This window comes from Ziziphus jujuba, chromosome 8, assembly GCF_031755915.1.
Source record: "Ziziphus jujuba cultivar Dongzao chromosome 8, ASM3175591v1".
Classification (NCBI taxonomy): domain Eukaryota; kingdom Viridiplantae; phylum Streptophyta; class Magnoliopsida; order Rosales; family Rhamnaceae; genus Ziziphus; species Ziziphus jujuba.
In genome coordinates, this window is record NC_083386.1 from 29,739,873 (window position 1) to 29,758,766 (window position 18,894).

The 18,894-nt window shown below is 34.8% G+C and overlaps 1 protein-coding gene and 2 pseudogenes across 1 annotated transcript; 2 read left to right on the forward strand and 1 right to left on the reverse strand.

Annotated features, from left to right (window-relative positions):
- The first annotated feature begins 786 nt into the window (after positions 1-786).
- On the forward strand, positions 787-5,304 carry LOC125418213 (receptor-like protein EIX2; annotated as a pseudogene).
- Positions 5,305-7,069: 1,765 nt separating this feature from the next.
- On the forward strand, positions 7,070-8,265 carry LOC107414829 (receptor-like protein EIX1; annotated as a pseudogene).
- Positions 8,266-10,429: 2,164 nt separating this feature from the next.
- On the reverse strand, positions 10,430-12,064 carry LOC107414828 (NAC domain-containing protein 7). Its single transcript, XM_016023024.3, has one exon. It carries the CDS (start codon positions 12,062-12,064, stop codon positions 10,430-10,432), a length of 1,635 nt encoding a protein of 544 aa, XP_015878510.3.
- Between the last annotated feature and the right edge of the window lie 6,830 nt (positions 12,065-18,894).

Consider the following 18,894-nt stretch of genomic DNA (forward strand, 5'->3'; position numbering starts at 1 on the left):
TATTATTATTATTTTTTATTAATGTTTAGTTATTTCAATACAAGTACATAAATTTAAAATTCTAAATTTGAATTTGGACTAAAATTTTGAAAGTATGTAATTAAAATTACCTACAAATAAAAAAATAAAAAAAAAAAGACTAATTCAAAGCTTAAACCGAAATAACAAATCAATCCCAACCAATTCGATTATATTTTATTTGGTTTAGTTCGGTTTAAGAGCAAACAATAGTTTGTTTTGGGTTATTATATTAGATAAATTGAACTATTTGGTTTGGATCAGGTTTTAATCCAAAATTGAACCAATCTAACCCATTCCAACTCCTAGTTATAAGCACTACCAGCGTTCTATGTAAATCATGACTTAAGTACTCTATTTATTTATTTATTTTTTGAAGAATTTTAAGTGCTTTGGGGCATGCTTTCGTAAAGGTTTCAACGGTGGACTTTCCGTTCTATATATACATCAGAAAATAATTTATAAATTTTGCAAGAATTAACTTTGAATAAAGAAAAGTAGAAAATTACACGGATGGACTGTGGAAGCATCATAGTGACCAAATAATAATATTATTCTGACCATTAGGGCCTTCATTAATTAAATTCCATTATCATGACTCCACCGGGGGAAGGCATGTCTCATTAGCTGTGATTAGATGTATCCAAAACATAATATTGAGGTTTTTTTTAATTCAATAATTAACATCGCAAATAAACAAAATCATCAAAATCATATTCGTCGAGTCATGTATAATTTAAAATGCAAGCTACTGTAATTAAAATAACAATGCGCGCTTTTGAAGCCTTCAGAAGACTGCCGTCTGATATTAGAAAATGGATCAAGTCAAGCTGTATGTTGGTCTATTTTCAATGTCAAAATCATAGAAATTTGCATAAATAGATATCTTCAAAAATCTTTAAAAAAGTTTGTGGGCATTATTTGAGCGTTTTAGGTTTGAAATGCTACTAAAATTTTGCAAACTTCAACTCTGTTCTTGGTCAAAAACAAAACTGTGTATGCAATAAACTGCTAATTGAAAGATCATGATTGCATCCCAGCTGAGACCTCCTACAATTCTTTTTCTCGCATTCATATTCTCATTATTAGTAACCATCAATCAAGTAAAAACATCTCTGGAGTGGAATGCATTGAAAGTGAGAAACAGGCACTTTTGGGATTCAAGCAAGATCTTGTCGATCCATCAAATAGGCTTTTCTCTTGGGATGTCACAGAAGACTGCTGCAAATGGCATGGAATTGTTTGTGATAATTCCACTGGCTATGTCAAAGAACTCCACCTTTCTAATTCTGATCTTGATGGAAATGGTGTTTTAAAGGGAGAGATAAGTCCTTCATTGCTTAGTCTGAAACACTTGAGTTACTTGGACCTGAGTTACAATGATTTTGGAGGGATTCAAATTCCTTGCTTCATGGGTTCACTTGGGAGTTTAACATATCTTAACCTCTCAAATGCTGGGTTTAATGGGCTAATTCCTCCACAACTTGGGAATCTGTCAAGTTTTCATTTCCTTGGTCTCCGAGGTTCTAATCCTTTTGAGGTTGAATTATATGCTGATAAGCTTCACTGGCTTTCAGGTCTTTCTTCACTACAACACTTGGACATGAGCAATGTCCATCTTAGTAAAGCGTCCGATATTGGTTGCAGGTAATAAACATGCTCTCTTCTCTCTCTGAATTGCGCTTGTCCTATTGTGAACTTGCTCAAATTCCTTATGTGTTTCATCCTAATTTTACATCACTTTCTGTCCTGGATCTTTCTTCAAACAATTTTCGTTCTTTCCTTCCGGAATGGGTTTTCAGTCGCAGAACTTTGGTCTATCTTGATCTAAGTGCAATCGAATTTGAAGGTCCATTTTCTAATGGTTCCTGGAGCTTGCCTTCTCTCACTAGCCTATCCATTAGTCATGTTTATCTGAATTCTCCTTTACCCAATTGGCTTTTTGGTCTTAGTAGTCTTGTATCTCTTGATCTACATAACAATGCTCTTGAAGGTTCAATTCCATGTGGCATCCAAAACTCAACCGCTCTTAGATATCTTGATCTGTCCGAGTGTAATTTTAATTCAACCGTTCCTAATTGCTTGTATGATTGGGACAGACTTGAATACCTGGACCTTCATTCAAATAACTTAAGTGGTGTTATGTCAAGTGCAATTGAAAATATGGCCTCTATTGTTAATCTTGACTTGTCATATAATGTACTTGAAGGGAAAATACCTGCTTCTATGGGAAATTTGTGTAATATGAAAGTTCTTTCCCTGGGAGGTAACAAATTTGGCGGGAAGCTATCAGAAACTCTTGAATTTTTGTCAGGCTGCCTTTCGGATAGTCTGGTGGGGTTGGATTTGGGTGGAAATTCCTTGTCTGTTCACTTCCCAGATCAAATTGTAGAATTCAAAAATCTAGTCTATCTCTATCTTGGGGGTAATATGCTTTCTGGTTCTATGTCTGTTTCAATTGGAAAACTAACAGCATTGCAAATATTATCAGTTGGCATCAACCATCTGAATGGATCTGTCCCAGATAGCCTTGGTGGTCTCTCAAATTTACAAAGGCTCGACATTTCTTGGAACCATTTTGAAGGTGTTGTTTCTGAAGTTCACTTCGCAAATCTCACAAATTTGAAGGAATTGCTTGCTTCTGGAAATTCATTGAATTTAAGAGTAAGTTTAGACTGGAGTCCTCCTCCTCATCTCGAAATTATTGAGTTAAGATCGTGGAACTTGGGACCTAGGTTTCCAATGTGGCTTAAAACACAGCATAGTTTTTGGGACATGGATCTATCATGCACTCAAATTGCAGACACTATTCCCAATTGGTTTTGGAACTTACCTTTTGGGATTTCATACTTGAACCTCTCTCGCAACCAAATTTCAGGGACAATTCCTGATACACTTGTTGGTAGGAGTTTCTCAATGATTTACCTGGGTTCTGACATGTTCAATGGTTCACTACCTCATATCTCTTCCAATGTCACAGAGTTAGATCTTTCAAATAATTCATTTTCTGGAGATATATTTCATTTTCTATGTCGTCCATTGGATACACCAAACAGTTTGAAAATACTTCATCTTGGAGATAATCTTTTGTCAGGTAAGATTCCTGATTGTTGGATGAACTGGCCATCATTGGAGGTCATAAAATTGGGTAACAACAATTTGTGTGGGGAAATACCAAGCTCTCTTGGATCTTTACGGAGCTTAGAATCACTACACCTTCGCAACAACAGTCTCTATGGAGAAATACCGGCACCTCTTCAAAACTGTACGAAGTTGGTAACTTTGGACCTTGGCCTCAATGACTTCAATGGAACCATCCCAACATGGATAGGAAATAGTCTTTCAAACTTAATCGTTCTCAGCCTTCGTTCAAACAAATTGAAGGGTCACATTCCTTTTGAGCTATGCAACCTTACTTCACTTCAAATCATGGATGTTGCTGATAACAATTTATCTGGGATTATACCAAAATGTTTCAACAACTTGAAAGCCATGGCCACCAGACAAGAATCGAGATCCCTCATCTTCTATTCCTTCTATTATGGTGAGTTCCTAGAGAATGCATTCGTGGTGAGAAAAGGGAGGGAGGATCAATATAGTACTCTTTTAACACTCCTAACTAGCATTGATCTGTCAATTCAGAACTTTTCTGGAGAGATTCCGCCACAGCTTACAACTCTTCGTGGGCTATTATCTCTAACTTTGTCTGGAAACAGTTTGAAAGGAAGCATTCCCGATAACATCGATGACATGGTGTGGGTGGAATCACTTGACTTTTCAAGAAATCAACTTTCTGGCAAAATTCCTGAAAGCTTGTCAAGGTTAACATTCTTAAATTACCTCAACTTGTCCTACAACAACTTGTCAGGAAGAATCCCATTGAGCACTCAACTGCAGAGTTTTGATCCTTCCAGCTTTATTGGCAATAACTTTGTGGACCACCCATCTCCAAGGACCGCAATGGGAATGAAACAACATCGGTTAATGGGAGCGGAGTTCATACTGAAAATGAAGAGAAGTGGTTTCATTCGGGCATAGCCACTGGATTTGCAGTTGGCTTTTTGGGTGTCATTGCTCCATTACTGTTCTGCAAACCCTGGAGGCATGCTTATTATTGGTTTTTAGAATATTTGTGGCACAAGATTGTGGGGTTCTTTAGAAATTTTATATAGGTAGTATAAACTTAATTATTTCCCCTTTTTATGTCCTTCGCTATTAGCAGAAAACCATATAAATATGCTCTGCAAACTATATATGTAATTATGTAATATGTTTTTCCCGGATAGGAAATTTGTGGTGTTTCAGTGTGTTTGACACTTGGAATTCAAAATATCACCTTGACTAATTTCCTTTACAGACTATTGTGTAGATTACAATTTTTGAACATTGAGACAGAGAGTGAAACAGAGTAAGAGCAGGGGAGATGACTGTAACAATATAACAAAGAGGAAATGTTAGAATGAATAGATAGTGAATGTTTAATCACAGTAAAATGTTTTATCAAATATATTGTTTAATCACAACTAATTCCATAATCAGACTGTTACTGATACACAAGATAGAATTTTTGAAAATGAAGACTGAAACAGAGTAAAGCAGGGGAGAAAGTAAAACAAGATCATAGAAAGGAAATATATTTCGGTGGTTGTTAGTTCAAGAATATTTTATGGTTAGCCTATTGATGTATACTAGAATTATATAGCAAAAATATGTTCCATTCGAGTAATATAATGTGGAGTTTTAAATAGTGACCATCTTTTGATCTATATATATATATATATATTATAAATTTCATTTAGTTGAAAATGTCTCTCATTTTACAATGAGAACTGCATTTGAAATGGTAAATATATGTGATTCGTATCAATTATCACACCTATGAATGACTCTCTCTCTCTCTCTCTGAAGAAAATGTAATCTTCTTATTATTACGTCAGTGATCAACGGTTGACATAAATAGCTAGACAAGTCAGTCATTAGATGCGTATAATTATATAGATCACAAGTTTGACTTTTGCTCTTTCCGTGTTTTAGTTTGTTACTATTATTTTGAAAGTTGGTTCAGAAAGCTCCTTGTCTTGTTATAGTACGAATCATATTTATCCAAACAACAACTTTGCAGATTGCAATCATATTTTGACATGTATATCTAAACAACCAATTTGCAGATTGCGGTATCTTTACGCCTTTTTCAAGCTAGCCGATTTTCTGCAGCTTGTTGCTGGTGGCCAATTAACTAGGAAAGTGGAGGCGAAGATTATTCTAATTTCATTATCATCGTCTTAAGATATAAAGAAAACTAAATTTGGAAGCATTTCAACATTTGGTTCTCTCCGAAACAGAACTTTTTTATTAGTTGGTCCGAGTTGCAAATTTACAACGGCCAAACTGCCTCCCTAATGAAGGGCATAATCATGGCTGAATCCGTTAGAGCTGTTATGATATTTTTGATTGAATTCCTCACAGAAGCAATAATGTTCAATGTGAGCTTTGGAAGCAGCAGCAGTTATATACTATGCATTGAAAGTGAGAAACAAGCACTTATAGTATTCAAGCAAGATTTTGTTGATCCATCGAATAGGCTTTTCTTTTGGGGTGCCACAACAGACTGCTGCCAATGGCAAGGAATTCTTTGTGACAATTGCACTGGCAATGTCAAAGAACTCCACCATGCTAATAATGCTGATCTTTGCTTAGTCTGAAACATTTGAGTTACTTGGACCTGAGTTACAATGATTTTGGAGGGATTCAGAGTCCCAGCTTCTTAGGTTCTCTTATGAGTTTAGCATGTCTTAGCCTAGCAAATACTGGGTTTAAGGGATAATTCTCAGCTTGGAATTCTCTCAAGTTTGCATTTCCTTGGTCTTCCTTATGTTTTTCATCCTAATTTTACATCGCTTTCCATCCTTGATCTTTCGTCAAATAATTTTCATTCTTTACCACCTGAATGACTAGCTTGCTCTGTCTTGATCTAAGCTTAATCGAATTTGAAGGTACATTTCCTCCTAATGGTTCTTGGAACCTTCCTTCTCTCACAAGCCTATCTGTTTCTTATGGTTATCTGAATTCTAGTTTTCACAATTGTCTTTTTTGGTCTTAGTAGTCTTGTCTTTCTTGGTCTACACGACAACAATCTTGAAGATCCAATTCCACGCGGCAACCAACACTTAACTCCTTTTAGATCTCCCGATCTGCAATTTTAATTCAACCATTCCTAGTTGCTTGTATGATTGGGAGAGACTTGAACATTTATATCTTAATTCAAATAACTTTGAGGGTGTTATCTCAAGTGCAATTGAAAATCTTACCTCTAGTATTGATCTTGACTTGTCACATAATGCACTTGAAGGGAAAATACCAGCTTCTATGGGAAATTTGTGTAATTTGTAAGTTCATGTTGTGGGAGGTAACAAATTTGGTAGGAAGCTATCAGAAACTTTTGAATTTTTTTCAAGCTGCCTTTTGGATAGTCCGACGAAGTTGGATTTGAGTGGGGATTCTTTCTCTGGTCACTTGACAGATCAAATTGTATAATTCTAAAATCTAGTATGTTTCTATCTTGGGGGGTAATAGGCTTTCTGGTTCTATTCCGATGTCAATTGGGAAACTATCAGCATTAAAAATATTAGAAGTTCGTGTCAACCATTTGATGGATCTCTTACATAGAATTTAGAAAGACTTCACATTTCTAGAAACCTTTTTGAAGGAGTTGTATATGAATTTCACTTTGCAAATCTCACAAATTTGAAGGAATTAACTACTTCTCACAAGTCATTAAGCCTAAAAGTAAGTCCAAACTGGATTCTTCCTTTTCATCTTGAAAGGATTGAATTAAGATCATGGAACTTGGGACCTTGATTTCCAATGCAGCTTAAAACACAAGATAATTTTTTGCCCATGGATCTATTAAACACTCAAATTTCAGACACTATTCCCCATTGGTTTTGGAACTTATCTTTTGTCTTTGTGTACTTGAACCTCTCTCACAACCAAATCTCTGGGAGGATTCCTCATATGCTTCACTTTCTCAATGATTTACCTGGGTACCAACATGTTCAATGGTTCATTATCTCGTATCTGTTCTAATGTCACAGAGTTCGGTCTTTCTAATAAATCCTTTTCTGTAGGTATATTTCCCTTCCTATGTCATCAACTGGATACACCAAACAGTTTGGAAATACTTCATCTTGGAGAAAATATTTTGTCAGATAGCATTGCCGACTGTTGGATGAACTGGCCATCATTGGGAGTCATAAAATTGGTTAACAATAACTTGACCGGGGAAATTCCAACTTCCATGGGATCTTTACAGAGCTTAGAATCACTACACATGAGCAACAATAGTGTATCTGGAGGAATACCGCCATCATTTCAATACTGTACGAAATTGGTTACTTTGGACCTTGGTCTCAACAAGTTCATTGGAAGCATCCCAACATGGATTGGAAGTAGTCTTTCAAACTTAAAGGTTCTTGGTCTTCGTTCGAACAAATTGAAGGGTCATATTCCTTATGAGCTATGTAACCTTCTTCATTTCAAATCATGGATGTTGCTGACAACAGTTTATCTGGGACTATACCAAAATGTTTCAACAATTTGAAAGCCATGGCCACCAGACAAGAATCAAGTAAGCCCATCTTTTATTCTTTCTCTGGTGGTGAGTTCCTGAAGAATGCATTTTTGGTGACAAAAGGGAGGGAGTATCAATATGATACTATCTTAACACTCCTTAGCATTTATCTGTCTAGTAATAATTTATATGGATAGATCCTACACCAGCTTACAGTTCTTCAAGGGTTGTTATCTCTAAATTTGTCTGGAAACCATTTTAACGGAAATGTTCCAAATAATATTGGAAACATCGCATGGATAGAATCACTTGATCTCTCAAGAAATCAACTTTCTGGGAAAATTCCTGAAAGCATCTCAAGGTTAACATTCTTACATTACCTAAACTTGTCCTACAACAACTTGTCAGGAAAAATCCCATTGAGCATCCAACTCCAAAGCTTGGATCCTTCTAGCTTTATTGGTAATGAACTCTGTGGATCTCCCATCTCCAAGGACTGCAAAGTGGATAAAACAACACCAATCACTGAGAATGAAGTTCATACTGAAAATGAAGACGAGTGGTTTCATTTGGGCATAGCCACAGGATTTGCAATTGGCTTTTTGGGTGTCATTACTACTTTACTGTTTTGCAAACCATGGAGAAATGCCTATTATTGGTTTTTAGAATACTTGTAGTACAAGCTTTTGGGTTGCTTCAGAAATTTAATATAGGTGGTGCAAACTTAATTATTTTCCCTTTTATGGGCTTTTTTTGTTTTGGTTGATAACAACATTTGTGCTCTCCAAACTATATATGCATTTTTTTTTATATTAAACTATAAATGTAAATTAAAAAAAAAAAAAAAACTGTATGTGTAATTATGTAATCTGTCTTTGCTTGATAAGATATTCGTGTGTTTCAGGTGTTTGTGACTCTTGGAATTCTATATGTATTCTCTCACCTTAATTAAATCTTTCCCCAGGCCATTACTGATGTTCAAGATACAATTTTTTGAAAAAGAGTTAGGGCAGGGGAGATGAGTGTAACAAGATAACAAAAAGGAAATGCTAAATGAATGACAGAGAATGTTTTTGGTCTAATGAATGTAATCAAAATCAGAGATAGAGAAGTGGACATGCTTATTTTTGGTTTTTAAGATACTTGTGGTACAAGAGTTTGAATTGTTTAAGCAGTTTGTTAAACAAGTTGTGAAATTAATTTGAAATTACATTGCTGTTATAAGATTTGGAAGATGATATAACGTGGCTTGATATACACACTAAACTCACTTCCCCAAGTCAAGAATGGTCGGCTTGGAGAGTTGGTAAAGTTGTTTCTACTTAGGATCAACTTTCTTAGTGATGACAAGAAGCCTAGATAACTGGGGATTGCTCCATCAGAAAGACGGCGTTTGTTGAGAGTTAGTTCTCTCAAAGAAGATAAATTTGATAAAGAAGGCAAGAGCAAAGGTGCTGACACCTTCCATCTGCAAAGAGATAGTACTTTAAGATTTTCCAAATGAATGAGGATGAAATTTTTGTATAGCAGTTCTGCTAATTTCTAGCTCCTCCGAACACTCCATGGTCCCCAAATTCTCTGGCAGTTCCTGAAGCCTTGAGCACCCACTTAATTCTAGTTTTTTCAAAGATGTCATGCTGCAAATGTCACTTGGAAGACATATAAGTTCTGGAACACCAACTTAGACTTAACGAAGCCGGCCCAGTTAAGCTTTTGATTGGTGAAATGGGCAACTCTTTAATACCAATTCCATCCAACCAAAGTTTAGAGAAGTGCTTCATATTTGCACCAAACTCAGGAATCTTCGTAACTTTTGTGCAGCCTGAAAGCATAATAAGGAACTAAGAAATTATGCTTCAAGTGTGCTTGGAAGACTTCTAAGGTGGTAACAATATCTTGTATTGAGAAGAGTTAAGCCTTTTCAGAAAGCTTATTAATGGGTGAACCTCAACTAAATTTGTGCAACTTTCAAGAACTATTCTTTCTAGATTCGGAGCTCTTGTGAAGTCTAGGGTCTAATTTAAGTTATGGGACTCTCTAGGATTGATCGATCTGAGTTTCTCCAAGGTCTGTCAAGAACATGGAAATGAAAGGAGTAAAGAAATTCCCTGTCAAGAACTTTATAATGACCAAGATTGGAAGAAAACAATTTTATTGGGACAATGTGAATGAGTTTTATTAAGTCTCGAGTCTTAATGTTAACAATTATTTTGTAAAAATTGAAATTAGAACTTTTCGGTTTGTAAATATCAAAAGCACGTATATCTGATTTTTAATTGTTGTGTAAATAATGCATCTCACTGGTACTTCGACCACGAATAAGTTTTGGTAAGTTCATTAGTCGCTGTGACAAATATTAATAATAAACAGCCTTTTCTCATTACGCAAAAATTCTGACTGCAATAAAATCGGTAAAAATAAATAAATAAATAAATAAGAACATGGAGACTAAAATCTTCTATTTCAATATTTCTTCTTCTTCTCCTTATTATTATTATTTGTGGACAGTCTTATCAAATTTGTTATGAAAAAGGAAAAAAAAAGATTTGATCATTTAATTAAACATATGTTATACCTTTTTTTTTTTTTTTTTTGTTTTTCCACCAACTTTCATAAAATTTATTTATTTATTTTTAAGGGCATCTTCAGTTTAGCAAGTTATATAGTATTACACAACAAAACAATAAAAAGAAGAAAATAACAACAAGATTTACGTGGTTCGGCATATATGTGTGCCTACATCCACGGGAAGGAAAATGAGGAGGAATTCACTATCAACCAAATTACAGTACAGATTAGAGCTTCCCCAGAAATTGTTTGCAGGGTGTCTCAAATTATATTTTAGAAATTAAAGAGATCAACTAAAATATCCTCTATCTGATCATCAGGCGGCAGTGGTGCAAAATAGAGTGGAATATTTTGCAGGTCTTGTGCAAAGGACATTCCATCAATATTATTAATATTATCATCTTCAATTTCCAGTACTTGGCGATCCGCTGCTTCATTAATAATGTGTTGTTGTTGATCTCCTTCTACTTGATGATGATTATGATCCACATTAGCTTGATTGATTTCCATGAAATCGGGATCAATTTCCAATTCCAAAATATCTTCGAGCTTTTCAGCAAATTTATCAAGCGCTCCATCCTCATCTTCCCCTACTGCCGCAGTAGTATTACTCTTATCAGTAGCCTTGTCATATTGAACTTCTTCATCTTCCAATAATTGATTATAATTCATTTTAGCTTGATGATGATGATGATCCATATGAGCTTGGAAATCCTCACTGCTAATTTCCATCAAATCATGATCACCATGGTCAATTTCCAATTCCAAAAGATCTTCAAGCTCTTTCACTAATTTATGATCTAGCGCTTCATCATCCTGATGATCATCTTCAAGTTGTACCACATAATCAGTATTGCTATTATAATAATTAGTAGGCTTGTCTTGTTGACCACCTTCTTGATCTTCCAGTATTAATTGATTATTATTTATTTCTGCTCCACCAGTTGATGACGGTGACGATGATTTTTTATGAACACGAACCTCATCGCATTTCATTATTTCCGTCAATTCATCATCAATATTCTCGAACACAACTCCTAAATCAATCAAATCATCAAAGCCAATTGGATTATTACTATTATTATCATAATATCCGAGTTGTTGATCATTTTGTTGCTCGGCTTGAATAATATTATTCATATGGTAAGCAGCAGCTCCTCCACCAGTATTCGATGATGATGACGATGATAAGGATAAAGACCACTTTTCTTGTTCATCCAGTTTCAAGTAGTAGTCCAATAGTTCATCAGAATTTGGATCATTATTATCATTGTTCTTGATCATCAAACCGCCATTATTAGTTTGCTCTTCCAGTACTACTTGTGCTACGGCTTGTTGGACATGATCAGATTGATGATGATAATCATGATCATGAGATTGTAGATGAATCTGATCATCTTCTTTATGAATAATAATATTACTATTATTCATCAACTTCCTCCTCTTTTGTTCTCTTGCCTCACTCATTTTCCTTCGAAGCCGACACAAAACATACTCATCATCGCCATGATCACCATGATTATTATGAAGAAGGCTGTATTCGTGCATGATCCATGCACCGTGGTCACGTCCTCCATTATTCTCATACCGAAAGTGTCTCTTCTCACCAACCCCGTCCACCAGTTCACCGCAGTTTGCACCAGACCACGTACCCGATCCCACACGCCTATTAATCCTTTTACCATTGACGGACACCTTCTTTAGCTTGGTAAACAGGTAAAGATCCTCTCCCTTCTGCACGCTGAGACCGCCATTGTCGTTCCATATCTCCCAAGGTTCTCTGTTTCCGTACATGTCACATTCTCCCAAGAGCTCACATGTTGTTTGTCCAGCGTTCACCTTCTCGTTGAGAAAGTAAATTAGGTCTCCATCGGAAGGAACGAACCGGAAGCCTCGTGGCAACACCATTATTGCCGATCGAATATTATATTATTGCAAATTATCTCTGTAGATCATAGTAAAAGAGGCATAATAAATATAGAGTTTTTACAAATTAACTATTAAAGCTATGAACATAGACGTACAGAGATTCTATTACATCAAAATAATGAGACCAAAATTAATCTCAAATAAACTAATATATACAATATCAACAAAAATTAATGATAATGTATGCATAAAATTACACACACATGCATATATATATATATATATATATATATACATATTATATTTCAATGTTTGTAAATTACATTAATTTAAAAACTAATAATTTTCCTAAGACAGGCCAAATTAAAACCGATCGGTTACATACAGTAGATTCAAAAGTTTTATGAATATATATCCTGCTGCATGCCAATGTTGCATCCACGTTAAAAGTCTGCGACAATTCTCTCCTCTCAAAGTAACGATCATCAAACTTGGACATTCATATTTATTACTTATAATTTGATTATTTATTCTTTTTAAAATTATTGACTATATTAGGTTGTCCTTAATTTTTACTTCCAACTCTAAAATAAATAAATAAATAAAAATCAAGAATGGAGGATTCAAATTTTGTAATGTTGCTTTTCTTCCAAGAAAACACATGAACAGGAAGCCACTGGCCTATGAATATGTGCATGTATGTTTATCTAATATCTTATCATGATGATCATCTCTGCATTCTTTTGGCTACGTTCAATCATAATTTATATTTTCTTTATTATATTACAGACTAAGATTAATTTTTAATTATTCAATATCGATTTTTATGAACTTTCCGTATGTTCTTGAAAAATTAAAAAGATCTTTGAGCCATCTTCAGCAAAGAATACGCACAGATCAGTGAATTAAACCTAATAATAATGCATAGATAAAAAAAAAAGAAATAAAAAAAGAAATAAAACGCAAGAAAAGAAAAGAAAAGAAAGTTGACATACCTTGCAAATTCACCAACCAACTTTCTCTATCATGCTCTGGAAAACTCTGTGTCTATATGGTATAATTAAGGAATATAACATATACATATATATATATATATATAGATATAGATATAGAGTTTGTAGATAAGTAGGTATTCCACCGCTCACTCTCTTCCTTGCTCTCTCTATGAATATAATGTAAGCGGTGGCACCGCCATGTGCGAAAGGTAGTATAGTAGTATTTGACTTTACTATTATTAAATTGAGCAGTATACATATACACTTTGTATCATCATTTGAGCCCTATATCTTATCTATTTGCGTATATATTGGAAGGCAATTATAAGAATAAACCCAAATTAATCAAGAATATATATGTTAATATATATCTTATATTTACTTTTATACCTATATACGTTTATAACAAAATAAGAAAGTGTTTATTTTGAATTTCTTTTATATTTCATCATTTCTAAATTAAATTGAAATAAATAAATTAAAAAATAATAATATCTTTAAGAAAAACTGTTAAGATGCTCTCCATTACGTGTATAAAACATTATTCGTTCACATTAGTTTTGCTACAATAATAACTACTATTATTATTATTGTATAGAATTTAATTTCACTGGTTTTATTTAGAAGAAGAAATGATCATAGCACAATACCCTTCAAATAATAATAATAATAATATAAACGGAAAAATGGTCAATGACAATTATTTGATGTGATTTAAAGAGAAGAAAAAAAAAAAAAGAAAAAAAAGAAAGCTAAAGGTGGATATAATCAAATTTGAAATTTTTTTTTTTTAGGGTTTCATTTTATTATATATTATATTAATATGTTAACTAATAAAATAATAATACATGTATATTTGATAAATAACTTAGTAAACTAGTTGATACTTATAATGTTACTCTTTACTAATATATATATTTCACTTATATCCAGTTCATCTATTTCTTCAAGACATGATTATGAATTTCAAAAAATCAATAAACAATATTACATATTTTTGATATAAGACAATATGAATGGGTAATCTTATACTTATCAAATTTATTTATTGAAATTTTCAGAAACATGGTGGTATATGAGTGGTTCATAGATTATTTATATATACCATACAATCATAAAAGAAAAAAACCAATTGCATAATGTCACGTCATTGTTTATTAAAATTTTGATAAACAAAATTGATAAGTAGAATTATTGTATAAATAATTACATTTTCCTTGCCTTGTAACACCCCGTCCCAAATCGCACCGGAATCCATGCATGTTGACCGAGGTTGACCGTTGACCGAGCAGGTCAAAAGTTGACTTTTTGTTCTAGTTGGAATTTCTAGTTGACCAGGGTACCGTGGCAAAGTGCATGATGCCCCGAGTTCGTAGACTAGTAGCACGTCGAAAACGGAGCTACGGTTTGAAAGTTATGGGCAAAACAAGTTAAAGTGCAAACAGTCCAAAAGGTACCAGGAGTTGACTTTTTCTTGTGGTGTAATTTTGTTTTGACTCTTATATGGTTGTAAAGTACTCGTCGATACGAGTTTATAGACTAGCGGCATGCTTGAATCGGACGTTTGGTTAAAAAGTTATGGACGTTTGAATTTCGTCGGATACTGTATTATTTTATTATATCTGGCTTAAGTGCACAGTGATGCCATGTGTCAGCTCCTGATTGGTCCACGTGGAATGAACAGTATCACACGGTGGCTTTTATTTGATAAAAATCTCAGGGAAGAGAGAGAAAGAGAGAGAGGAGAGAGAAAGAGAGAGAGAGTCCGACTGGCCACCGGAGGTTTTCAAATTTTCCGGCCGATCTACCTTAGACGCGCCAGCCAGCAAGATTCCACTCCCCATTTCTGGCAAAACCTCAAAATTTCACGGCCATTGGCCACCGGACGCGCTCGGATCGAGGTGGCGAAGATCGGCGGCGATTTTTCCCTCCACCGCCGGCCATCGCCGATTGACCCATTTCCGGCCACACGCACCAGCTAGCCAACACCACCTCCTCAAGTCCGGCCTACCCACCAAATTTCACGGCCACCGGACCACCGACGCGCCGGGATCGGAGCTTTTTCCGGCGAGGGGTCGGAATTCTTCAAACCATGATTTCTCCGCCGTCCGGCCTCTGTTTGCCTCACCGCTGGTCCCGTTGGATTGCTCTCCCCTCGATCTACAAATCTGCAAAAAATCTCAGCCAACGGCCACCGCACGCGCCGCCGCCGGCGACGATTGCCGGTGACCGCGGTGGCTCGCCGGAAGTTACTGTTCCGGGGAGTACCCAGTCTCCCGGCCGGCTCTTGTCCACTGTGTTCGATCTCCTGAACCCGAATCCGACATCCATTTCCGCCAATTCGTGATGGTTTGGGAGAATTGCGGAGTCGAAACCCGAAAGCTTTCCGGCGAGATTCCGACCCCGTCGGGTTCGATCACCGGAAAGTAAGACCGAATCAGTGATCCTCATCACTCGAGCTTCGATTCGGTATATAACTCGTAACTTTAGATATCGTTTGGTGTTCGTTCCCCGGGTACCCATTTGGGAATTACCCGAATAAAATATTAATATATTTGGTTGGTATACTGTGGTTGTTTAGGTGCACGCGCGAGTAGTGGCGTTGATCCGGCGGAGGATCTTAGCTGATTTACGCGCTTAAGGTGAGTGACCCACCTTCGAAAAATATTTTGGGCAATTAATTATGTTTAATTGGTATTTAAATTATGCTCATGTGGTGCGATTTAATTATGAATTTTATTGTGGTTTAATTTATTTATTATGCATGAGCAAAGTGTATTTCAGTAATATTCGTACGTGGTTTAAGTATTATTTTCAGGCATAATTAGGATAAATATTTTATGAAAATATTTGTTTAAATTTTATAAATTATGCCCGCGGTATTTTTATTGTTGAACCTCGTACTTCGAGAAAATTGTGGTTTATGTGTTATCGATGGTTCGTACCGATTTGTTAAATAAAAATATGTGGGATGGTAAGTGTGAGAATTTAATGTATTTCCCACTGTAATTTTGGAAAACGGTACGGTTGGTTAATAATGATTATTTTAGACGCACTCATACAGTATTGGTGTTCTGGTGTATGGACACGTGGTAGCGCGCAAGTATTATGTGGTTTAGCGCGCAGGTATTATTTCTCCCGTTGTTGCCATTGGACCGTAGGCAGGCAAGTTTGTTATTGGCCACAACCGCCCCCCTCCTTGGCCGGGATGATGGTTTCAGCAGCGGTACTGTCGGGACGCCGAAGTGCCGTTTGCAAGTTTATCTCTTTAACCCCCCCGCCAGTCGGTGCTCGGGACGCTGGGTATCGGAGGGCATCACCGGTATATGGTGTGGTGCGTCAGGTGTAATTTGCAAATAATGTTTTAAACCCCAAAGTTGTTCAAAAATTATTTACTATAATTTATTACATTTTAATTATATATTGGGGTATGTATTTATTTATTTATTGTTTATCAAATGGTTTAATCCCTTGGTTTTCGGGAAGTATGTACATCGGGTTTTGTGAAATTGTTTTAAAAAGGGAACATTTCAAACGGAGTGATTGGTGAGAGTTTTGAGGGAAATTATTGTTTCCAACAGTTATTATTTATTATTATTTATTTATTAATTGTTGGTATTTATTCAATTCCCTTAATTGTTATTATTATTATTATTATTATTATCATTAAAAGTGTTCAGTAGTTAGGGTCACTCATTGAGATGATTAGCATCTCACGTTTTTAAGTTCCGTTCCCTTAGGTACAAGTGGTGGTAGACGTTCTTTCGGAGTGAACCAATTTTTTCCGCTGCTATCGTGTTTCGAGAAGTACCTTTGTACTCTTTCATTTCAGTGTATTGTTTCTTTCATCCTTGTTGTATTTCTGTTGATTAGTACTTCTTAAAACTCTGTATACTATTGAGACACTTATGTTTTATTTATGTACTGGACTGTTGTTATTGTTGAGAAGTGCTGAAATTTGTGGAACAATTTGTAGTTTGCGGGAGGAATAAGGGGATGAGTATAGAAGTGTGTTTCAGTGCAGGTAATTTGTGGTAAGTCCATCCCTTAGGGGAGGTTCTGCCGGATTTTCCATTGGAGGGTCCGGTAGGGTTTCCCTGGGATCAGGGTTTGTCTAGGGTTCCGGAGAGGAATTCTGGACGGGTCTTGACATGCCTTCCCCTATGAATAATAATTATATTTCCCTAAAAAAATTAATTATAATAATGTGCATTTAAAATGTTTCACTAAGTTGTCCATTTATTTCTCTTTAGCTCTCTAAGTGGATATATATATATATATATATGTATGTATATAATACATATTTATGTAAGCAGTGATATCATTGAAATGTTCATTTTTATATCATATAATTTTTTCTTTGTTTGATAAAAACAAAACCTCTATAGCAATTCTTTGTTTATTATTATTATTATTATTATTATTATCATTTGTAATTTTCTCAACTTTTTTGGTTTATTGGAATATTCTTTCCTATGCACTTATCACAATTTAAAGATATGAAGGTAGAGAGTTCGATGACCCTCATGCGAATCCTAAAGCACTTGAGTAGAGTCGCTGTGCAGCGGTTTAAACCTAAAAATCCAGTAACGTTTATTTTCAAAGGCTCTTATCTTGAGTTATTGTAACGGTCAGTTAACTAACAAATGAGGCTTAAGTTTAGAGTAAAAGTTCAATAAAATTTACAGTAATGAAAATCAATTACATGTCAAATTCATAGAACATTGAGAGGGACATTAAAATTTTCAATAAAGAAATTAAAATAATATGAAACTGACAGTAATAAATAGAAAGGACAGATAATCGAAGAAAAAACATAAATATTAGATCTAATTGAGGAAAACTATATTTTTTGTATATATATAGAAAGCAAGTATCTTGAAAATTAATTTGCAGGGATTTTTTTTTTTTTTTTACAGAAAAAAAAAAAATTCCCTTTGCATGATTGATTGTATGTAGATATTGAAGTCGTTGACAATTACGCGCGGAAAATGGAAATCACTACTGATTTTGTCCCATAAAACTATTACATTTAGACAACAGCAAAGAAAAATAACTTTTATTATCCAACTAGGCAAATCTAATTCATTATTTGCAAAACGCTTCCACACCCACACAAACCCAACCCCCCCCCCCCCCCCCCCCCTCCCGCTTATAGCGAAAGATGTCAACAAGATGTAGGACTATCCTAACTAATTGCATTGAATGGATTTTGTTACTTATATTAGGAGACTGAGAGAAGAAAACTTGCTCATATTGCTTAAAACCAGTAATAAATCCCTTAATTAGTTGACACTTTGGTGCCAAATCCACTTTATTTCTCTCAAGTGAGAGTTACAATTAGACGTTATAACTCCATAATCCATATAATATTTTTTCTTTCTTTTCTTTCTTTCTTTTCTTTTCTATTTTGGTATGTATATTAATACAATAACAATTAATATTAAAACTAAAATTCCAATTGCCAATTAATAGATCAGTAATTGACCAAAAAAATATGGTCAATAGAGAAACCAAAATCCTTTTATTTATTTATTTTCTTTTATTTGATGTCAAAGAAACCAGAACTTTAATTACTATTACTTGGCCTTAACCACTATATTAACTAGGTGAAAGAAAAAGGGAAAAAAGAAATTTTGAATTAAATATGTGAAATAAACAATCTTTTTTTCTCCATTAATTACAATACTCCTGGTACCACTATATATATACTCCTCCAACTCCAAGAATTCATTTTCTCATCAATAAATATTTCCCACTTCACTAGAGCTTTGCAAGCTACCAGTAATATTATTTGTCTATCTATTTGCTGTTTAATTATTTCATCAATATTAGAAAAAGAAAAAAACAATGCAAGGTTTACTTCATGCAATA